This window comes from Rhea americana, unplaced genomic scaffold (assembly GCF_003343005.1).
Source record: "Rhea americana isolate MKP2758 unplaced genomic scaffold, rheAme1 scaffold_496, whole genome shotgun sequence".
NCBI classification, from domain to species: domain Eukaryota; kingdom Metazoa; phylum Chordata; class Aves; order Rheiformes; family Rheidae; genus Rhea; species Rhea americana.
In genome coordinates, this window is record NW_028186641.1 from 26447 (window position 1) to 50784 (window position 24338).

General features: G+C 37.8%; 1 protein-coding gene across 1 annotated transcript in view; it reads left to right on the plus strand.

Annotated features, from left to right (window-relative positions):
* The window catches only part of SLC22A15 (solute carrier family 22 member 15), a 39195-nt gene that overhangs the window by 8977 nt on the left and 5880 nt on the right, over positions 1-24338 (plus strand). The window contains exons 2-11 of the mRNA XM_085317301.1: positions 6478-6690; positions 9318-9450; positions 10366-10530; positions 11577-11706; positions 13475-13690; positions 15067-15207; positions 15665-15750; positions 18313-18433; positions 19411-19483; positions 22840-23028. Of these exons, the coding sequence (XP_085173427.1) occupies positions 6478-6690; positions 9318-9450; positions 10366-10530; positions 11577-11706; positions 13475-13690; positions 15067-15207; positions 15665-15750; positions 18313-18433; positions 19411-19483; positions 22840-23028 (1467 nt within the window). The remainder of the gene's footprint in view (positions 1-6477; positions 6691-9317; positions 9451-10365; positions 10531-11576; positions 11707-13474; positions 13691-15066; positions 15208-15664; positions 15751-18312; positions 18434-19410; positions 19484-22839; positions 23029-24338) is intronic.

Sequence of the window (24338 nt, forward strand, 5' to 3'; positions counted from 1 at the left end):
GTATTCTCTTTATAGTGTGTCAGAAGAGCTACTTCTCCAATTTAGATCTCCTTAGAGAATCCCAGGTCTCCTTAGCATCATGTGTTGCCTATACTTCCTATGTTAATTTGAAAAAGATTTACCATTATGATCACCTTTATTGGCTCTGTGGTAGGTAATATCCTAGGCATTGATTTATTCAATGGGCTGGTATAGCACAGTGTGARAATCCCATCAAGCTCTCCTCAATCCTATAAGCTGTTTCTTCCATCTCTTACTCAACCTTATTGATAATTCTCTTGAAGGTTTTTGCTTCAGTACAAGAGTGACACTTGACTCTCTAACAGGTTTTCTGTGTATCTATAGCATGCTGTTTATCTACAGCATGCAAGGTAACAATAGCAACCTGCTGCTTGATAGTGGATTTTCTTATTTGCATATCATGGTGCTTGGGAGAAGAGAGTGATGGAGAAGAAGCTCATGCTATTGAAACAGTTTCATGAAATCTGCATATTCAGCATTAGATCCACTCCTGATCATGTGTGAGGAACATTGGTTTGTACCAACAGAACCAACTGTGACTAGTGTGGAATTTTGTCTCTTTTCTTCCCCTGCCCCTTTGTCAGCATATCCATTCCAGCCTTTCTTTGTTTTACTTGCCAGATATAAGCAGACTCTGACGTATCCTCTGTCTTGTAGTCATTAACCGTTATTGAGAAGCCCCAAATGGCACCAATTTACCTCAAAAAGTTGGATCTCTAGAATGACACTAGTGGTAAAAGTGCAGAGCTAGAAAGTACTCCACCAAATTTTGCCGATAAAGATCACTTAGGCATATTGGGCAGAGAAGTGAAGTTCAGTAAAGGGAAGTCTCGAGTCCTGCACCTATGGAGGAATAAGCCTGTGCTCCGGTACAGACTGGGGGTGACCTGCTGGAAAGCAGCTCTGCTTGAAGGAAGGACCTGGAAGTCCTAGTGGACATGTTGACAACAAGCCGGCAATGTGCCCTTGTGGCAAAGAAGGCCAACAGTATCCTTGGCTGCATTAGGAAGAGTGTTGCCAACAGATTGAGGGAGATGATCTTTCCCCTCTGCTCAACTCTGGTGAAGCCACATCTTGAGTGCTGGGTCCAGTTCTGGGCTCCCCAGAGCAAGACTGATATGGAGATATTGGAGTGAGTCCAGTAAAGGGCTATTAAGATGGTTAAGGAACTGTGGCATCTCTCATATGAGGAAAGCCTGAGAGAGCTGGGATTCTTCAGCCTGGAGAAGATAATACTGATGGGGGATGTTATCTGAAATATCCAAAGGGAGAGTGTAAAGAAGATAAGGCATACTCTTTCCAATGGTGCCCAGTGATAGGATGAGAGGCAGCAGGCACAAACTGGAACACAAAGTTCTGCCTGAACATAGAGACTCTTTTACTGTGAGGGCGACTGAGCACTGGAACAGGTTGCTGAAAGAGGTTATGGAGTCTTCATCCTTAGAGATATTCAAAAGCCATCTGGGTAGGGTCCTGGGTAATRTGCTCTGGTGACCCTCCTTGAGCAAGGGGCTTGGACTAGATGATCTCTAGGGGTCCCTTCCAACTTCAACTATTCTGTGATATTGSCAAAAATGGGCAGTGGGTTTATTTTATTTGTTTATTTATTTTGATGCTTTAAGAATTAGCTGATGATGTAAGAACCTAGATATCCATCCTACAACGCTAGCACCAGTGCTAACATGTTTCTTCATCACTAGGCGTGTGGAAGTACAAGGTAGGGTAGATATGTAGTGCTCTGTTGGCCTGACAAGCAGAGATATACACACACAAGAGTTAGGTACTATTTGGACAGTCTTTGGAGAAAACTTGTGCAGAACAGTTATTTGCTCTTAAGAAAGAGATTGAAACTTGTGCCTATGCTGATGGTGTGTTTGTACTGCTTGGTGGCAGCAGCCCACAGGCTAAATAGCAAGTGTGTGCTGACTGGCCTGTCTGAACCCAAGAAGTGACAAACCCCTACAGCTGCCCACCAACTGTGATGAGCACAGAATAGAGCTGAGGTATGTGTGTTGGGGGCAGTGAAGAAGGTTAGGAAGGGAAACTAAGGGGTTATTGGGCACAAACCTATAAGAAATAAGGCTGAGTTGTGTTTTGCTGGATGACTTGAAGATTTCAATGTAGATGTTGAAGAGTATCTAGAAGGTATGTATGGGCTTGAACAGACGTTTTGACTTCTTTGTGGGTTCTGGAATCCTATGCTTCGTGGTTAAAATACTTCAAGTTGAATAGAGTTTCTCAGTTTCTGTAGAGGAAACAGTAAGTTCTTTCAAAATGTTTGGAATCTTGGATCTCTTCATATAGTTTTAAAGGAGTTGAACAAGTTTGTGACAGCTGAAGTAGAAGTTAGAAAAGTTGCAATTGTAGCAGCCTGACTCTTCATGATTTGCACATCCTGTGTAAAAGAACATTTAGTAACGTTTTTAAGTTGTTACAGGCAGGTTAGTTACAGCACCTTTATTTTCATACATCTTTGATTTTCAGGCTTTATTCCCAATATATTCTTATTCTCTCATCGCACAGGTAGCGAGCAATAATGGTTACGCTCTTCATGGAAGTATTATCTATGAGAGTGGGTTTTGAGTGTTGTTAAACCATCTAAGAGATTACATTGTGTTTTCCACTGATGGTGTTTCTTTGATTTCTAATGACAACATGCTTTTCCTTCAGTTTGATGATGTTGTCTCTTACTATGCTACCAAAAGGGGAAAACTCTCCTTATTTTTGAAGGACAGATGATCTTATCAGCACTGAGTTATTCCAGAAGCGTAATCTGCCTTTAAATCCATGTATCTTTTTTTTCCTCTAAATAACTTTTGTGTAGAAAGGGCCTGAAACATCTCCATGTTGAAAAGTTAGTATTTGCTGTTGACAACATGCTCTTCTACCAAAATAAGGAGGGCTTTCAGTTTTCAGCTGCTTGTCACAGGTTCAGGAGAAGTGACTTTCATTCTAAAATGTAACTATCTCTTCATCATAGGCGTCTACCATAGCAAGGCCACTCATTGCACCTTAAGGAAAGGTAGAAATTTAGAAAGAGCAGCTTTAATACTTCTGTACTTGGAAGGTCAGATGTTAGTAGCCTACTCATTTTGTTTGGCAGTACGTGCTTCAACTGATATTTGTCTGGAACGACAGGGATGGTTGTGAATTGCTGATAGGCTGATTAGAAAGAGTGAAAGCACTCCATAACAGAACTGCATTTGTTCTTTTTTGTGTTTCATGGTGGACGATGTAGGTCTAAAAGTTTCTTAAAGGATGTTTTTTCGTATGTGTTTTCATTTATACAGAAGTGAAATTATTAAACCTTTTTTTTCCTTCTTCCATCACTTATTAGGGGTTCTCAGTTTTTCTTCGTACTTGTCTGTTAAGAAAACAAACACCAGAAAAGCTATTCAAGATATTTCAGGCATTTCTGTTAATACTCATTTTAAAATGTTAATTCTTTAAGTTAATTTCAAAAATTGCTAATGAAATAAAGATAATTCACTAAAATTTCCTCTACTTAGCCAAGAGCTAGGTAGAGGAAAACTTTTAAGCCTTTCAAAGCTTTGAAATTATTAAGATGTTATTAAGACATTGCCTTTCAATAAATCTCTGTGCACCATAGATTCCTGAGATAGACTATAAAACTGTACCCTACAAAAAAAACAGAATCAAGCAGGAGAAACTTAAACCAAAACAATAAAATGCTCAGCTTTGCTTCATCTGTGACAGAAAAGAAAAAGGATGTGAGTTGCTGCCTCTTCCCACTCTGCTTGGCATTCATCTTGATTAAATAGATGTTAAAGGCTCCACAAAGGATTCCCAGCACTAATCTATGTAGAGCCAATTGAAGTGTTATATGAATAGAAGGTATACATTAAATGATGTGTAAATTTGACTTGTACTGTGTGAGTTATAGAAGAAATGAAAAATAAAAGGCTTTGGTTTTGCCACTTTACATATGTTACCATTTTATACCTTATGACAATTGTTACATAACATTTCTATTCTGATTTGATAGCATTTTATACTGATCACTAATCTAAAAACTGCTATTATTGCTAAGCACAAGTATTTAAAAATTTTAAGGAAGGATTCTCCAGATTCGTTAACACTCCTGCMCACCCTTTTATTTGGATGTTAAAAACCTTATTCTATTTTTTTTCTTTCAGTTCGGTGCTTGCTTCTTTATATTCTTAAGAACACTTCTAGAAACTGTTTCTGGTCTTCAGAATTGTAAATAAAAATTGCAGCTTCTATGTAATTTCTGGGATTCGGATTTATAAGGTTAGGTGTGGGTGTAGGTGGAATTTTAGGTGTATGGTGTGGTGGGCAGAGGTTGTTTGCTTTTTTTTTTTTAATGAAATGAAATGAATTTATCACACCCATTTATCACTGTCTTGTGACAGTAATGACTGAGTGAGCTTGAATATAGAAGGATACTATTTGATAACAACAAAACGTGTCTGCATCTTCATACCTTTTTCCAATTCAACAGCTCATTTGAAAGTGTTTTTTTTTTTTATTGATTTCTCCTTTCTTGCTGCAGCAAATAGGAAGCTTCAGGCTAAACCTTTTCTTTTTAATAAAAAAAAAAAAAAAAAGACTTGTAGTGTTTCTTTGTGTGCCTGCAACTGTTTATTTTTGGATTGAATCTTCCGTAGGCAGAGATGGGTTTCACTTAGAGCGGAAATGGAAAAGTAGGTGTTTTGTTTCTCTAACCCAAATGTCTTGAAGATTTCATTTCCTGAACTACTTCAAAAATACATTTGTTATTTCACAAGATAAAACAAAGATGTTATCATGTAGTCCAGACACAGAATTGTCAGAGCAGGGGGATGCACCACAGATCATGACCTGTAATTCTCATTTCTCCTATGTTCCTGAGACTGTTACATCCGTGCATCGTTCACGCATCCCTAGCAACATGGCCACTCTGCTTTTCACTCCTTCCCTATGTAATCTCAGTCATTGCCTTCATTCCCAGGTGAAGTCTTTTACTTTTCATCTTTATCTATTTTAAAAATTGTTCTTCAACTTAAACAATATAAATTTATTAAATAAAATATAAATGACAGATCTGTGTTTATTCTTCCAAACTCCTTTTGAATTTCAGTGACTTCATATTAAAAAGTTGGAAAGAGAATGAGCTTCTGAAATACTTATTTACCTCCTGCCACTGCAATAGGAGCTTATCGTATGGACAGAAAATGCTTTTCTGCAATAAATCAAGTATGTGTGTTAACTTAGTAATAATTCTCTTTTTAGACTTGTAACTGCTCAGCTGTTGTACAGAACAGAAGTAYTTAGTGCTGCTTAAAGCAGAATTTTGAGATTCTTGTTGCATTCTCCCAAGTTTGGAGAATTAGCTATTATGTAGCAGCCTTTTGAAATAATACRTATCAGAGAAGCTCACTTGTCTCCAGAAGAAACAAGGGAGATGTGAGGAGCAGAATGAGGGATATATCCAGAAGGAGGTGGCTGGAGCGGGGTTTGGGGAACCAAGTGACACAGCCAAGGTTTTGTAGTGGAAGAAGCGGTCAGCCACAAAGCAACAGGATTCTTTTCTGTCAGGAGGTACTGAGCAGTGTTACTGCCTCTCAGTGAAGGCCTGAGATAAGAGGTAGTTTTGTCTGAAGAATGGGTGTTTCTGTATTACTACCAACAACTTCTGTCTCAGAAGACTTTAATCATTGATTTTCTATTGCAGAACTTATGGGATTTCTATTGCTAAAAGATGCCTAAAACTCTGGGGTTTAAGATGGATGTGTAACAGTCTAGAGTGTTAAGAGAGTAGTGGCCTGTGTATGTTCTGAGCAAGCAGTAGTGATCCTGCTCTAGACCGGGTTAGAATTGCCTGAATTTCCAGCAGGTTTGTTTATTTTTTCTTCAACAAAACCAGCTGTTAGTCACTGTATATACACTGTGTATATATGCACATTCATATATGCCTCTTTTTTTTTAAGAGTAAAACAGGTTCACGGAAGATAAGAAATAGGAAAGAGTTAATCTTTCCCAGTTTCACTAAGATTAGATGTGAAGTGCTGAGGAGAAGATCTGTTGCAAGTATGAAATTAGAGAAACAAACAACCTGGGTGGTGGGAGAAGATATAACTGGAAAGTAATATACTTGCATTAAAATATGGTACTGGTGTGTTAGTACAACTTTCGATGCACTCAGGCACTGTACCTGTCACGGKTAGGAGCTGAGATCTCTGGTTATGAGAGAAAGATGTCAGGAGGGAAAGTTCCTTTTTCTCAAATGATCCATGCCTTGAAGTGTAACAGTCACTGAGCTGAAGTGATTCTTTGGTATGTGATATTTGATAGATGGGAACTAAACAGAGCATCTTGTAGTAGGAGAATATAAAGTAGAATTCTTCTTAATACTGATTTGATCTGACTGTAGAGGAAAYGCTGCTTGCTTGGATCTGTTTAGTATCTTTGATGTTTGCATGTGTTTYGTTTCAGCTCTATGTGGCCACTGAAGCCATCCTCATCGCATTGGTGGGGGCAACTCCTCCCTACCACTGGGATCTTGAAGAGCTCTCGGCTAATCGGAGCCATAGCAACCAGTCAGTGAGTGAGCAGAGAGCCTTTGGGGAATGGCTTCTGACTGCCAATGGCAGCGAGGTTCATAAGCATGTACACTTCAGCAGCAGCTTCACCTCAATAGCCTCTGAGGTAAGAATGAAATGTGTAACACTGCATCACGTGTGAGTAATAAATCTCATGAAGTGAGGTGTAAAGGGGGCTTCTGCTACAATGTCTTTCTTCCTTATCAATGCATGTTTTGATTAGCAAATAAAACAGGTGCTATAGTTTGAGTAGAGAATGGGTAAGGTTTATACATACGGTTAYTGGCAACAAAGAACTAGCTTTGATTTGATATGTAGCTCGTGACCGTATGGTGGTTCTCAGAAATTTCTGACCTTTTCCATGTGAGAGTTGCATATTGAATGCTGTAGCATGGTTCCAGAACTATGCTGGAATTGTGTCATTGTATTAACGTGTTCCARATTCTACATGGAGACTGAGCTCTTTCGCCATTCTCTTAAGGTCAGATGTATGCATCCATCATACAGTTGGCAAGGCGTGAAGGAAGTGCAGAGGAAGAGGCTTTTGCAGGTTTTTTGAAACTCCAGATACAGGGAGCAACATGGGTGTGGGGGAGTTGGATAGATTAAAATAAATGTCTCCATCATATCTCAAAACAAGCTTTATCTTTCATAAGTGTGGCCTCTGTGTTTTGCAGGTATCCTATTTTGTGGTCTAGCCACAGTCCCTAGAGAAATGATTCTAGCTTCTGTACTGTGATATGTGCAATGCCTGCTCTTCGGGCCTTCAGAATCTTTTAATGTTGAATTATCCTATGCAGAGCCCTACTGGAGTGCATCCGTTATAAGACTCAACTAGAGCTATATAGTTAAGACAAGTATACTACCATTTGAAAATTCATGGTTATTGTCCATAGGCATTACTGCTGTTTGAGCTAGCCCTGTAAAATGCTCAAACTTATTAGTTACTAGTACAGTAATAAAAACTGCCAGTTTTGGAATAGAACCAAACAGTTGTGTACAACAGCCATTGGTTCTTATTCCTGGTGACAAGAGAATGAATATTTATGCCTCCAAAAATTTAAAAGCCTAATGGATGGTGGGTTTTTTTTAAGCAAAATTTAAAGATAATTGTCAGTAAGGTTTTAAAATCTTCTCTGTTTTTGGGGTTGTTACTTTTGTTTTTTTGCAAGAATCTTACTCTCTTAAACTTGACAAATTCAAGTATGTTTGTGGAGCCTAGTATTGTTTAAGACGTCATTTTTGAAAAAATTTGTTGCATGAAAGCATGCAACTTTAGTTGCATACGTGTCAAGCATAGATTAAGAACAAAATTTAATAGAAAGAATAAAAGATCTTTTTAAAAATTTACATCCCAAGCATTTTATTTTGAAGTTTCCAAACATAAGATCTACACTTTTTTGGTAAAGGCCTGTGTTTATAAAATCCTGTTGCCTGTATCCCATTGTTAAAATATGCTTTGTTCAGAATAAGTGTGATGTGTATTTGGAAGATGCTGTGTTGGTAATTACAAACATTTTGTGTATTTTTTCAAAAACAGTCTGACTTTATCATTGGAGTATCTAATCAACATCCTATTTCATGGCCAATTTATAAGGAAGGGTTTTTTTCCTACATTAGAGGTGCATTTTCTTAAGCTTATCTTGTAGCATCACTTAATGATGCAGTTGCTGGCAATTTACTCTGAGAAACATTCTGATGTAATAATGTTCAATTTATGAGCGCTTCTGAATTTGTACAACATGCTTTATATACAAGAGAAAAGCCTTTGAGTCCTTTGAAGGGCTTCTAGCCATTGAAATAAACTCACAAGATAAATTCTACTTAACTATAAACAGATTTATCTCTTGACCTCTGAATAGTATATAAAATGCCCAGCATTGCTGAGTTGCAGTTTTGGTAGCCTTCTTTAACATTCATACCAAAAATTAGGGTGTGATTCATGTAGCTATTATAAAGTAAACTTACCATGCTGTTTCAAGATAAAATTAGTCTCATCATATGCTATTATTAAACAAATATATTTTTTCTGAGAGTTGTTTTTTAAATCTAGGGAGACTTCAAAAACTGATCTTTTTTGATCATGTTAGAAGTGAATTTTGTCCAAGTCTGATGCTTTATGAGCACATTATTCACCATATCGATAAATACCTCACCATTTAAGTGATGATTCAAAATGAAGCATATATGGGGTTAGGCAAGTTATTTTCATGATGCTTCTGAAGGATTTTGTTTTGTTAGCTCTCTAATCTTGGTCAGCTTTAATCGGATGGCTCTGTTCCTCATGGTGAGATAGTTTGTTACTGAGTTTTGAAATCATATGAGTTTTGCTGGAAAGGGTATCTAATGAGGTTTTGATGGGTGAAAAGAAGATTGAGGAGGAGATTACAGGATGTTATTGCAGGTAAGCTGATGATCATATCATTTTCCCTGCACAGCAAGAAATATCAGRTATCACTGGAAAATAACAGCATTCTATGAGGAATCTATCCTTGAGTTCAGAATCAAAGGCTGTAGATGATCTAGAGGAACTGTGCAATTGAATAATACCCGCAGTGAGTCTGAAAGACAGAAGCTGTGTTTTGGTGRCTGTTATTTTATTGACCAAATGTAATGCTTAGGAGATTTAGGCAAAGTTTGATTTTTCTTTAAAGTAAGTCATGCCCTTCCAAGTATTAGCTGTTTGTGAACCTGTGGGACTTCAGTTAATGCTCCTTTTATTTCTCTATCCAGTGGTTTTTAATTGGCAACACATCATACAAAGTCAGTGCTGCCAGTTCTTTCTTCTTCAGTGGTGTGTTTGTTGGAGTAATCTCCTTTGGTCAGCTCTCAGATCGCTTCGGAAGGAAGAAAGTCTATCTCACAGGTAACCAATGCCACTTAAATAGTGTTGGTGTCTTGTCTCTGAAGATCAATGGCAAGAGTGCAATTTCTGTATGGAGTTTCATACATAATATCAGATGATTCACTGCTATTGTTGTTTTTCTTCCAGTATACTTGAGGAATATAAGTAAGGGCAGATAATATTGGTCTATTTAAATCAGCATCTGAATGTCTGGGAGATGTTCTGGATTTAGGAATCATACCACAAGGTCTTGCACCTTAAAGTTGAGTCCATTTGATGGTTTTCATGCCCAGGAGATTTTTGCAGACTAGAGTTAATGTTTCTACTAATTTATTGTCAATGTTTTTACATGTATGACTTGTTGTTTGTTGTACCTTTTGCTCTTGTCTACGTGATTTTATTTTTATGTAGGTGTGAGCCTCAGGGTGTTTTAAAGTTGATAAACTTTGTTGATAACTTCAGAATTAAGATTTTCTAGAGCAAATAAAGGTGACCYTGTATGTAGTGCCAATGTACTGTGTACTATCCCATGACAGCATCTCTTTCGTAGTCTGCACAGGCTTCTATCCAAGAATGAGGGGAAACTGTTCCATCACGTTTAGTTTCTGGTTTCTGTATGAGGATAAATATCAAACCATCTTAACTGAAGCCATGCAGTGGTTTTGAGGGTGTGAAAAGTTGTCTGCCATGAAATGAATACAGAGGTTTAGTAGTTTGAGTCATATACCAGCAACCACTCATTTTATGTTCCCACCTTTTATGGCATAGCCTTGGGACTTATATTTCTGCCCAAATCTGTGGTAAGTAGCAGTGTTTTATAGTTTAATGTGATTAGATAGGACAGATGTCACTGAGGATCAAGTAAAGACACTGAAGAATGTGTCTGTTTTTCTTCAGATACTCTTCTGAACTGAAACATTCTGCCTTGTGTTCCAGGTTTTGCCCTTGACATCCTGTTTGCCATTGCAAATGGATTCTCACCCTCATATGAATTCTTTGCCATCTCTCGCTTCTTGGTAGGGGTGATGAATGGTGGGATGTCACTAGTTGCCTTTGTTCTACTGAATGAGTGTGTGGGTACCGCCTATTGGGCATTAGCAGGTAAGTTTGAGTGACAGTGTTTTTATTGCCAGTATTCATAGATTTCTGTTTTACACACCACCTGAGACACACCAAAGCTAGCATAACATTTGTGAATTTAACTCTGCTCCCTGGAGCATGTGTGTGACCRCAGTCTTTGAGCCATACTTTGTTTAATATGAACCTTAGACAAGTATAGCAAATGACTTGGATGCCTTCAGATTTCTGCATCAGTCAAATTGACAAATGTACTTTAGTTGAAGCAAATTCACTGTGGATATTACATAGCTAAAATACCTATCGGTGGTTCATGATAGTTGAGCTCTATCCATCAGCATCTGGGACTCCGCAAAACAGAGTTTAGGTAGTGTTTGAATGTGAAATATCAGATTTTTCATTTCCTGACTGTTCTCAAGAAGAAATCAAAAATTTTTATATAATGTTAGAAGTATAGTGTGTTTCCCCCCCCCCATTTTTGCCACATCAAAGATTATGTGGCAACTTTGTTTATATGTTCAAAAGATTAAAAAATAGTCTCATGCAGTAATCAAACTTGGAATGATAGGCTATAGACATCCTTAACTGTCCTAGTTGGTAGTGTTGAAGCTGTCCTTCAGATAGGATGCATGTAAGTTGTGGGACTTGACATACTCAGTCTTTGAAAAGTGCCAGAGAAATGCTATCTTACAAATCATGAGAGCTACAAATATATGCTATATGTTCYTAATATAATACCTGTTTTCCAATGGCATGTAGTATTTATTTTTACATAAAAAGGTGAAGTATGCCTATGTTTAGAATTAAAAGACCTAATAAAACACCTAGTTGTTTCTAGGGTTCTGTTGAATGAGGAGGATGTAGAAGCTATTTTTTTGGACTTGTCTTGAGCTTGCAATTTGTCTTGCAATTAAAGGTGGTACTTCTGCCCCATACAAGTGATAGGTATTTTTTCTCTTACTGAGTGGATTTTTCTTAATGAAAAGTTAACTTGTGTCTGTTCTTATATATTGAGAGTTAGCAATATTGCTTGAAGGAGTGATTGTTTGTTTGTTTCCATCATATACTAGGATCCATTGGTGGCTTGTTCTTTGCTGTGGGAATTGCCCAGTATGCTTTGTTAGGGTATTTCATTCGTTCCTGGAGGACTCTGGCTGTTGTGGTTAACCTGGAAGGAACAGTAGTCTTCCTCCTCTCTCTGTAAGTTATTTTTAAAATTAGAATTCTTCAAGAAAGATCTCAAAAATSAGAGAAAATACAACTAGGTCAAGGAGTTTTTCTAAGGTGATATGAAGTGGTGTAACTAAAATATTTCTTTTAAACCTCCACTGCATATTGTGTGCTTTCTTTAAATAGTAGTGCTGCATTATCTGAAAATGTATGTGCGTTATTACTGTAGAACAATCTGTAGCATAATATTTCTATTTTTAACCAGCGTATACGGATGCTCCAAACTGTGTAGTATACATCTGCAACAACAAACTACAGGTGCATATTGAATGATACAGAAGCATTTCTGTGATTATGTGATAACATGATGTTCCTTTAGTAACTACTTTGTGTACTTGYACAGAAAGAACAGCACCAAATTTGCACATGCAATCTTAAAGGTGACGTGCAAAAGGAAAAAATAGACAGCTTCCTTTGTTTTATTTTATTTTCCAAATTGAGTGTCTAGAAAAGAATAGGAAGAAAGCTTCTTTATTTTTTTTTTTGGGGGGGGGGGGTGCTTATTGGCCTTAGCACTGAAAACCATGTGATGTGTTCTTTCCCTTCTCATAGGTTTCCAGATAAAGCTTATTAAATGCAGAAACTCAATAATTGAGAGTAGAAAGGAATTCTAATCAGTGTTTAAACTTAAGGCTTTTTGTCTTTCCAACGTCTATTTAATTTCAGTAACTAATTTTCTGAATAGTTATTTATTAAAAAGTCAACACGCCCTTCCAAAGAAAGCATCAAAGCTCTTATCTTCCAGGGAGATCTTAGAGCCTGTTTATTTGGTGAAGCAGGCTTGACATTTCTGAAATTTCAAAATATAAAACAGTGGTGTTTGGGGAGGGGGGGGAGGTTTAAAAAGGCCCCAAGCTCTCAGTTTGATATCTAAATTTTTTTGAAGAGCTTTATGCTCAGGACTTCAAAGCTGTGTTCAGAGACCCATCTTATTGTGGGTAAGGATTTTTGTTTTCAAAATTCACACTGCCCTTCCCCATCTTTCCCCCCTTCCACACACACACCCCAATTACTTAAAAGTTACTTTGTGTAGAAAATGTTACTGGATTTTTTTTATCATGATGAAGAAAAGATGTTCCTTTCTAAAGTCTTTTCTTTCTGTAAAAGCACAGAATCACTTTTCTTTAAATTTAAAGGAAGAGTGCCACTTTTGGGCAGAGACAAAAATCTTAGCTTCTGTCAAAAGGCTTAAATTTAAGTTAGTTCTGGGGAATCTGTAAATAATAGAAGATAATTCGTGTTATAGGTAGTGTTGGAGGTATAGACTTATCAAGTGAACTTTGCACATGGAAACAAAAGCACAGCCTTTGTGCAGCTGCTGCTTGGCTGTCTACAGGAGGGAGATCAGGACAATATTGGAACTTGGGGAAGATAAAACAACTAACTGGTATTACAAAAGCATCCTGTGGTTAATTTTAGTAATGTGGTGACACTTTAATTCTGAATTCTCCTAGGAGAGAGCTCTAATATTATAGTTTGTGCTATTATAATATCCATCAAAATAAATAAATGTATGTAAAAAAAACTTAGATACCAGGAAATTAAAAGGCTTATGTTCCCCCTCTCTCTCTCTCCTTACAATATTTATTTTAATAAATGAATTCTAAACCCTGAAGTGCTGTTTGAAAAATTCTGCTATATAGAAACACATTTCAGCCTTATTTCCATAGGCAAGTCCAGCCTTGTAGAAGAGAAGGACCCTAAAGCTCTCTGCAGTGCATGCATGTGTGTGTTTCAGGTTCATTCCAGAGTCCCCCCGCTGGCTGTATTCACAAGGTCGGCTGAGTGAAGCAGAAGATGCCCTCTACCTCATTGCGAAGAGGAACCGCAAGCAGAAGTGCACTTTTTCATTAAAACTTCCAGCAGAGAGGAGCCCCAGAGAGGCTGGTAGCTTCTTGGATCTGTTCCGATACAAGATTCTCTTGGGACGCACTTTGATCATGATGTTCATCTGGTACTTGAAATACTTTGTAGGCCCAGCTGTGCTACTTTTGCTGCTTAAAGTCTTTGAGAAAGTATTGCTGAGAATCAACTCATCTTACATGTCATACTTGCAGCCTCAATCTTCTTTTTAGGAATACTGTGCATAAAAAGAGTCTTTGTTTTATAATAATTCATTAGGGCATTTCTATCCTGAAGACATTTTTACAATACAGTCCTGAGGTACTTTATCATTGCATTTCTGCCATGCTTTTCAATCTTCAAAATAGTTGAGAACTACCTCCTCTTCTCTGACCCTCAAAGGCTGCTGAGATTAGTCATGCTGTCCTACTCTTTGGCCCAAGGTTATGAGTCAGTACTTTCAGTCACCTGGATTATTCATTCAATTGTGTATATAAGGAGCACCTTAGCAGGTGGATGGCCTACCTAATCTAATGTGTATGTACGTTTTTTTTTAAGAGAAAGTGCTACCAAGTGTTGCTGTAGTATGGAGGAAGACCACATGATGCTATCTAAACTCAGTATCAAAAATATAACTCCCCAAAAGCTTCCTTTTTGTTTTGTGTAGCTATGCTAAACTGGAGCTCTTTTGCTGCTACTTTAAAATAAGGCTAATGGTAACATGGTCTGTAATTCCACTGACAGTGCTGTTCATGTAGTTATTTTATAACACTTATATTTGGGAAAGAGGTCTTCATAAAGAAGAAAAAGTGGCATTATTTTGTCAGTGGACAACATAAAGCTATGTTTCGGTTATTGTTCCAAATGCTTAGTGCAGAACAGATGATTTCTTTTGTTCCTTTAAGAGTTTGAGTCACAAAAGAAATGAAAATTAGAGTTGGAGAATTAATAGAAACTAGACTACAGTATGTAAATTTAAGGAAGGCAAAATTTAAGGAATATGACTAATCTCAGCAGCCTTTGAGGGTCAGAGAAGAGGAGGTAGTTCTCAACTATTTTGAAGATTGAAAAGCATGGCAGAAATGCAATGATAAACATTTGAAGAACATTTGAAGAAGGGATTATGCATAGTTAGACAAGAATGGGCAAAAGTGAAACCCGGTAAAGGAAAAAGATTCAATTTCTCAAGACAAACCATCCACTCATGAACATATTATAACTTCATTTTGGTTTATGTACACATTTTGGTTTGTGTACACACATCTTAAATGTAGTCTTAGGTTTAACTGAGTAAGAAGTCAAGAATTGGCTCTGCGTTGAGAAAAATGGTTTCTTTCCATAGAAAGCATTGAACACGAGTATAGAAATTTTTATCTTCTGAAATACTAAATACAATTTATAATGCATTGTGCCAGACCAGTGCCTTGATTTGACAGGCAAAGCTGCTGCTTTGGTTTTACTTCTCTTTTTTCTTTCTGTCTTTTACAGGTTTGTGTGCAGCTTAGTTTACTATGGTCTAACTCTGAATGCAGGTGACTTAGGTGGAAGTATTTATGCCAATTTAGCCCTTTCGGGATTGATAGAAATCCCAGCCTATCCAGTCTGCATTTACTTGATTAACCAAAAATGGTAAGTACGTAATTTCGTTAACCCCTTCAAAGTGGGTTTTGTTTTGTTCTCATTTCTTCCCCTCAATCCCTCAAGATAAGTTTCCTGCATCTAGCTTATTTCCATTGTTTGGGGCTTCCTGCTTTAGTGCAACCAGTTCACTTCCCCAATTTCTTCTCTACATGTCCCCTGACCAGTTTTACACACAGGAGAACACAATGGAAAGCAAAACAAAATTCTAGGAATTGTCAGCCACTACATGAAGCTGTCATAGTGCTGATTTAATTAAGAGAGGAGTAGAAGTTTAAGAATTACGTGAGAAAGGAAGTATATGTAAGATATGTAGGAGATGGAATTTGGCACTTTGCAACTGCTAATAACAAGACTATGTAAATTTAGAGCAATTGTTGCTCTGCAATCTGCAGATGTAATGTAGAGTAAAAATTTTAGGTAAGTGTGATCCTTTCTTACTCACCAGGTTTGGTCGAAAGCGAACTTTGAGTGCATTTCTGTTCCTAGGAGGACTGGCTTGTCTTATTGTCATGTTTCTTCCTGAAAAGAAAGGTAAATGTTTCCTTTTGTTTCTAGAGTACTTGTTAAGAAGTTGTAAACGTATCATCCAACAGTCTAAGAGTTTGTTGGTTGGCTTATAACACACAAGTGTCTCCATTTTGAAGCCAGAGAAGCTAAGACATGGAAAGAATAAGCAGCCTTCCAAAGACCTTAAAGAAAGCTGTTGAAAAGGTTTGGATCTGAGCTGTTGTCTTTGGATTCTGTCCTATAGTTTGATCAAATCAGTCACTCCTTTCAGTGTTTCTAAAATAATATCAAAGAATGATGTTGCTTGGGATATCTCTCTTTAATCAAATGAACAGTGTCAATAGCACCCTGCAATTGTGTGTATATCTCTAGGTGAAAGCCCACTGACAGAAGATCTTAAGAACTGAATCTTTGGGCCAGTTTCCTTGTTTTCCTTGCTGCTCTGTAAGCTTCAAGTACGTAGTTATGTTTAGTAATGTGGCTACATCACTTAAGGGAGCTTTTTAGAAATCTTCTGAACCAAGGGGTCTTTAAGAAATATAAAATTAAATCTTTTTTCCCTAAAGACACATTAATGTTCATTTCTTGGTTTTAGATGTCTAAAATTAGAAAAACACAAATATGCACAGTGAACTTTTTTCTTTGAAAGCAAAGCACATAAATTAATCTCAACTTGTAATATTTGTACATGCTTAACACCTGTTATAAGGAGCAAAAATGCTTTAAACGTCTTTTGAAACCAGTATAATTCGAAAAGATTGAACATTTATGTGAGTAATGAGAGTATGCATAAGTTACTCTAGATGGTAATGATTATAATGGGTAAAACTTTTACATGGGTACAACTCAAATTTCCTAAAATATTCTAGATGTTAGAGCCCAGATCCTCAGAGAATCATAATCAGTAAGGTTGGAAGGGATCTCTGGAGATCATCTAGTCCAACCTCCCTGCTCAGCAGGTCACCTAGAGCATGTTAGACAGGGTTGCATCCAGGCAGGCCTTGAAGATCTCCAGAGAAGGAGACTCCACAACCTCTCTGGGCAACCTGTGCCAGTGCTCTGTCACTCTCCCAGGGAAGAAATTCCTCCTCACGTTCAGGCGGAACTTCCTGTACTTCAATTTCTGCCCATGGCCTCTAGTCCTGTCACATGGGACAACTGAAGAGAGTTGGTCCCTATCCCCTTGACACCCTCCCTTCAGGTACTTATAGACATTGATAAGATCCCCCCTCYRTCTTCTCTTCCCCAGGCTRAAGAGGCCCAGCTCTCGCAGCCGTTCCTCATAGGGCAGATGCTCCAGCCCTCTGATCATCTTCGTAGCCCTGCAGTGGACTCTCCAGTAGCTCCATGCTTCTCTTGTAGTGGGGAGCCCAGAACTGGACATAGTACTTGAGATGAGGCCTCACCAGGGCTGAGTAGAGGGGATTTTCCTGTTAGACCTAGTGCCACTCACTGAATAGTTCTTGCATCTCAGTCCAAGCTCCCTTTGCAACACTTAACAAGAAAGGGATTTTGAGAGGCTCAAACTGCCTGACCCTGTGAAACCAGCTGTGTGTAGAACGGCTGAAGTCAGCCTGGAGTGAAGTGCATTAAGAAATGAAGCAGCTAGCAGGCTAGAAGCAAACACCTCTCTATCTACAAAGCATGGTTTATTGAAGTAGTAACAGATTATTCTGTAATCCTCTTGGATAGACAGCAAGCCTCTTTTCTGATTTATTTAATGTAAGCTAATGAACATTAGCCATCCTGACAAAACTCTGAGCTGGATGAGATATTTGGTATGATTCTGTATGGCATCTTCCTATCCTTTGTTTTTCTTCCTGATTAATAATATTAGAAAACACACTGAATAGGACTTTGATCACTAGGAAAGTTGCTTGCTATTGAAAATATAACCATTAGTCTTCTCTTCAGTTTGTCAACAGAATTAGTTTAGTATTTTTCTAGCAGTAGTCTCAAAATGTTGGGTTTTAGTTTCAGCTTTTGGTAAGCTTATTTCTTACATTTCTAAAAATTGCTATAACAGAGTCTTACTGCAGGATTTTAACATAAAAATTAAATGTCACTGTTACACTGAGATGAAAGAAAGCAAAAGTCAATTTCTCTTTTCTATCTTGAATACTAGTTCAGTACTGTAGTCTTAGGAACTGTTCAATCATTTAATCCAGCCTTTTTTTTCGGATAATATTTAGTGGAATGCAAACAATTTTAAGCTAGTGACCAAGTCTGCCTATGCGTCTGAAATAGACTTTTTCAGTTGCGTTTTGGTGTGTTTTGTGGAGAATTTTCCTCTTTGTACAAATTTGATTACATAGATAAAGAAAATACCTTCCTAGACACAGAATATGAATTGTGTTGGAAGACTTCTGCCATTGCTGTCTAAACGAAGCCTCTTTGGATTCTCTAGAGTTCTGAAAGTTGTCYTGAAGATACAGATCACCTCTGATAAATACTGTTTTCAATAGAAAAATGCTTGGTTGTCATAGCAAGCTCTTCAGTTGATTTGCCTTTACTCTGTGCAGTTGTGTGATTGAAATGATTACTGAGACAGTATGGTCTTTACAAGGATCACGTTTTCTCTTTCAGACACAGGAGTGTTCGCAGTGGTGAATAGTCGCTCTCTGTCTTTGCTAGGGAAACTGACAATCAGTGCTGCGTTTAACATCGTTTACATCTACACGTCAGAACTTTATCCCACAGTGATCAGGTAATGCTAGTTAAGATCTTCATATTTCCGATTCCTTTATGGGATCACTTTTTACTTGTCTTTTTTTTCTATTAACTATATATTTTCATTCGAGATTTTCACTTAAATAAAATGATTTCCTGTGGAACCTTATATTTTAAGCTTCTTCTGTTTTCTTCTCCTCACTTCTTWCATCTCTCTCAAACTTAGAGTATGCTCTTCAGAATTCTATATAAAACAATAAAACAATATATTCTATGTAAAATAGTAGAATTTTTGTATGGTTGGTATGCTCACAGCCCTCTTCCCACTAATGAGGATAGCAATAGTGTTGTTAATGTTACTTTTTGATGAGTGACACCCCAACTTTCTAAATGCTTTATAAATTAGCATGAGTGTTTAATAAGGTTGTCTGATTTAACTAGCAACACTGAAGCTGACCAGTCAATAAGCTTTGTAAAAGTAACTTGATGCTTCATAGGCATATGTGAGCAATGGAGAAAGGATTCATTTGGTAGAGGCAGAACTGCTCCATGCTTGCAGTGACAGAGTAGACAAAAGCATCTATTATGCTGGTGCAGTTATTCCTAGATATTTTTCTCAGGTATGACAGCTTAAGGCCAGCCACCAATGAAGGTGTACTATAGTGTTTTTAGGAGTGAGCAAATCTGCTGATTAATATGACTTGGATAAGGGAATTAATCCTTGGTTTCAGAAAAGGATGAGATGCTTTGATTTGAATCATGTCTTTTGTCTCTTTCTATATGTACATATGTTAGAATTCTGAATGTGCATGGGACTTTTGCTTCTCTTTAAGCACAGAGTATAGGTATTATTCGTGTCTTGGGATACTTTCAATTGTCTTTTCACTTCTTTTCTTTGCCAGTTAATGTGGTCAGTCATGACTGATATTTTTCTTATTGATAGAACTTTTTTAACATCCTAATTCCTCCTGTGCAAATGCCATTGATTAATGGTTGTTCTTTTCTTCTTCTTAGGAACGTTGGAATGGGTGCCTGTTCCATGTTTTCTCGAGTTGGTGGAATCATTGCTCCTTTTGTCCCTTCATTGGTTTGTCCGAACTTCTCACTGCTTTATTTATATTTTATTCTGCGGCTCTCATGTATCAGAGGCCTGCAGAGGTGGGGATATCTAGATAAATTATGTATTTAATCTAAGATCTATGACCTGACAGTGTTGTGATAGACCAAAGCATTGAGATGTAATCTATGTAATTAGACAAAATTCCCATCATTGAGTTCAGAAGATGCTTTAGCTCTATAAGAATTTTGGCACTTAGCCTTGGTACTTCAACAGTATTGTCATTCCAAGATACCAAGATAGTGATTGCAATTTTAAACCCGGAGTATAGCAAAAAAACTTAAACAGTTAAAAGACTTGCTGCATCAGATGATAAAGCACAAAGATTCGATAACTGATATTTCTGAGAAGAAAGGATCAGCTTCTGCTAATTTTACTGTCACTACACTTCATTGACTACCTGTGGATTATAATTATCAGCAAAGTATTATATTTTTGAATGAATGAAGATGCTGCTTTGGAGACCTGAGATCTTTTGAGCACAAACTTCACAGCAGCCTTTCAAGACAAAGAACCAAATATGAGGATGAGGCAAAACCATAAAATTATTTCCTCTCTATATTTATAGGCAGGTGTGTATGCAGGTAAAATAAAGGGCTGGTTTCAGAATGCTTGTGTAAACCAGGTGAGAATTCCTTTAATGTGACAGATTATCTGGAATAACTTTCTTCTGAGTCATATTCCATTTTATTACTGCAAGCAGAGGTCTAGCAAGAGAGTAGTCAAGCACATTGGGCCTTTTCATCTGTAGAATGAAAGGTGGGGTAGATAAGAGCACTTCCCAGGCTACTTCAGGCAAAGTAAAAGCTGGTATAGATCTCTCTGGAAGGCTTAATAGGCTACTTTTATGCAGCAGTCAGGAGTACATTACATTGTATTCTAGGGGGGATTTGGCACTGCGGGAGATAAGAATCTGATGTTAAAAAATTATCATTTATTTGAGGAAAAATCATTATTTCTGTTTTGGAATTTTTTTTAACTTTTTAAATGTATTTTCAATTACTTTTGTCAAGGGCCTTTGAAAAGGGTGGGAATAGAAAATGTAATTACTGGTATAAAAGATGTTGCTTTCACATTTGATCACAGCCTTTTTTTTTTTTTTGAGTCAGAATTGCTTTTTATTGTACAAAATGAGGTCTTCTGTTTTTTGAAACTTTTGGGAGTTAAATGCTTGGATTTCTGAAGTGAGCTAGCTTTATTGTGTTTTCTGAAAGTAAACATGCAAGTTTTGGACCTATATTGTAAATGGTTTTCTGTTTTTGCACGCACCTTTCCCCGTTGTAGTTTTGCTTGTAACAGGACTTGAAAACAGGGGCAGGCATCTAAGGAGGAATATAAAAATTCTCAGAGATGATAGGAAGCCAAAGCTCAGTTGAAGCTAAAACTAGCAAGGAGCATAAATGATAGCAATTAGAGATTGCAAGTATGCTAGCAGCCAAAGGAAACCTAGAGAAAATGTTGAGCCCGTTGCTGCATGGAATAGGCAACTTCTTTTTGGATGAGATGGCATTAGGTGAAATACTCAACACTTTTGCTTCAGTCTTCAGAGGCAGAGCCTAACTACAAACCTCCATGCGTATCAGCACAGTTCAGGAAGGGAAGGGCCAGGCAACAGTAGAGGATCAATAAGTTAAGGACTGCTTAGAGAAACTGAAAGTTATTCTAGTTCATGAAACTGGATAGGATCCCTCAACAGGGGCTGAAAGAACTGACTGTGATTGTGAGGCTACTGTCCATCAGTGTTGTTTAGGAAGGTCTCTGGTAACTGTAAAAAAGCTAATGCTATAGGTATCTTTAAGAAAGGTCAGAATGTAGATCCAGGGAGTTACAGGCTGATCAGCTCAAACTGGTTCCTAGAAAGATCATAGGAGATGACTATGATCATTTCCAAGCATGAGAAGGCCAAGAAGGTAATCAGGAACAGTCAGCATGGATTTACCAAGGACAATTCATGCTCAACCAACTTGATAGCCAGCCATTTCATCACAGAAGGCAATGTGGATTAAAGCGGAGAACAAGCATTTTTAGGGCTTTAGATGCTGTGTCTTACAGCATTCTTGTTTGGAAGCTGATGAAATGTGGGCTGGATGAAAGGAGTAATAGATGAGTGTGAACATTGCATGCATCACCAGATTGAAGAGTAGTAACAGTCTCAGTGTTTGTTTGGCRGCTCTTAACAAGTGGATGATGAGACAGAATGCATGCTCTGCATATTTGCAAGTGATACAAAATAAGGGAAAGTGATTGACACAGTGAATAGTTGAGGTTGAGTAGTGAGGGGCCCTCTGTGCTAACAGAAACCCCCATGAAAGTGAACAAGGAGAAGTATAAATTTCTACTTCTATATTTCCCGCAGTCAGTGTAGACTGAGAACCAACTGGTGAGTAGCAGCCCTGCTGGAATGAGCCTGGGCAGGGGAGGGCTACGATGGATGACAAGTCAAATGTGAGCCAGCAATGTCCTCTGATTGCAAATAGGCAAACTTTGCACTGAGGTACATCAGGAGGTACATGGCCCACAGATTAAGTTCCCTCACAGTTGTATTGGGATGTGGAAAGACTGGGAAGGGTCTAGAAGAGGACAGTCAACGTGGTTGTGGACCTGGAGCACAGGACTTAAGAGGAGAGCTTGGGCAAGCTGTGCTCACTTGGTCTGAGATGAACTCTTCTTGAGCAGCAGAAAAGTGGTTCTGCAAGGATTAGTGGCCTCAAGTTGTGGCTTGGGGGTTACAGATTGGAAATTTGGAAGATCTCCTCCTACCTCATCTGCCAGGAAGCTTAGTGCAGTCCTGGAACAGTTTGCTTGGATAAGGGCATCTCCATCCTTGGAGTTCTTAAGTATTTGCATAAAGAAGCTATAGTTGACCCATCTAGTGTTGTCTTTAGGCCTGCTCTGAGCAGGAGGTTGGCCTATATGACCTCCAGAGATCCCTTCCAACCAGCATGGCTGTGATTGTGTCCTCTCTCCCTTTTGTACGGACGAAGTGATGTTGTGTTTGTTTTTTTTTCTTTAAAAAGTTTTGTCAGCAAGAATTGAGGGTATAAATTTATCAGAAACTTCTTTTAAAATCCATCTCAATCTATGCAACTCCAAAAGTATCAATAAGATCAAATTGATAAAATTAGTAAGAAAGAGTAAAATAAGTAGTAAGTTTATATTATAAGATGAACACAAAGGTTTCAAAAATGTAACAATTTATTACATTCCTGAATTTTTTTTTCATTGCAGTTGCCTGATATAATGGTAATAAAAGTTAGGTGCTTGAATATGCACTATGAACTGCAAGAAACCAACCTCTGTTTAACTATCTCTGCTCTTGTTTCCAGAAGTCCGTACAGTGGTCTCTGCCATACATTGTGTTTGGAGTGACTGGCCTTTTGTCTGGGCTTTTAAGTTTATTGCTGCCAGAGACATTAAACAGCCCTTTGTTAGAAACGATTTCAGATCTGCAGGTATGCTCGTACTGGAGACTGGGTGGTGAAGCCATGTCATTGCAAGCACTGGATGGTTCACAGGTATATTCATTTTCTCCCTTGTACTTCTCTGATGTGTTATTTCAACTGTCAGCTTATATATGCCGCTAACTCAATTAGATTAGGACAGTGATTCTTACCCTATGGATAATAGGCCCCAAGGAGATGCAGAAGATAGTTTAATAATCTTGCCATCACATCTTGAAATGTTCTCTGGAAATGCAAGCTGAAACATAGCTCAGTCAGTTCATCCCTTCAAGGCCAAAAGTTAACAATCTTTTTTTCCTTTGGAATAAAGGACACAGTAATATGTGTGCGTCTCTCATCTCTAAGCTGGATTGCTGCAGCATGCTTCATGCAAAGCTGACCACTCAAGTTTCTGAGAGGTCTTAAATGTTTATAAAAGACAGTCCTATTTGTGAAGGACTGTTGTTAAAAGCAACATGCTGTATTTCTACTCAGATCTGCACTGGCTTTTCTATAGTAGCAGTTTTAGGTCTATCCTGGAGAGTCTTTAAATGGTTTGGAGCTGGATTAATCTCTGAGATTGGTCCCACTACTGATTCTGGGAAATAAGTTTAGTTGAAAATGCTGGATCTATAAAACCCCCAGGCATAAGCATAAAGAAATATGGAAATAAGATGTTTTTCAGTGAGGTCTATTTGAGCATTGTTCTCACATGACTTTATACATCTTTTTTTTTTCAAACTCCTGGACACTGTAGTGTGTACATTCTTCCAGTTCTGTGGATTTTTTTCATTATTGTTTTGTGAATGGAGTGGGAATAGAAGAAGTAGTCATAAAGTTGGTAGTGGATGTTCAAATTTAGGTAAGGGGCTTACTGTTAAATCCTAGTTTCTAAATTCTAAGTATCAAAGGATTGATAAAGATTAAGTGGTCAGAACACTTGAAGGGAGAATCTTACTGAATCAAGTATTGCCTGTCCCATTAGACTGGGATGAGGCAGGATCTCTCTAATACCTTTCACTTTAGCTTCTTAGGAAGCAGTCTGAGATTCACAGATAGTCATAGATTTATTTTCACAGAAATCAAAAGCAGAGTAAAACTTATTTCTAGAATCAGAGCAGTTGCTTCCTTTCAAAGGCGTTTACCAAATCTGGCTGTAATAATTCTTGACAGGACAGCATAGTTTAGTGACAAAAGTTCCTGTGAAAGCTTGAAAGAGGCAGCCCTGTAACCATTAATTTTGTACTTTACATGCACATTTTATAAATACCTTTAACCATATTGGATAATGTGCTATGGCACCATGTTCTTGGTGGCTTCAAAAATCCATCATATACATTTACATCAAGTTTATACCAGCTGTTATTTCCATGATTACATCATTA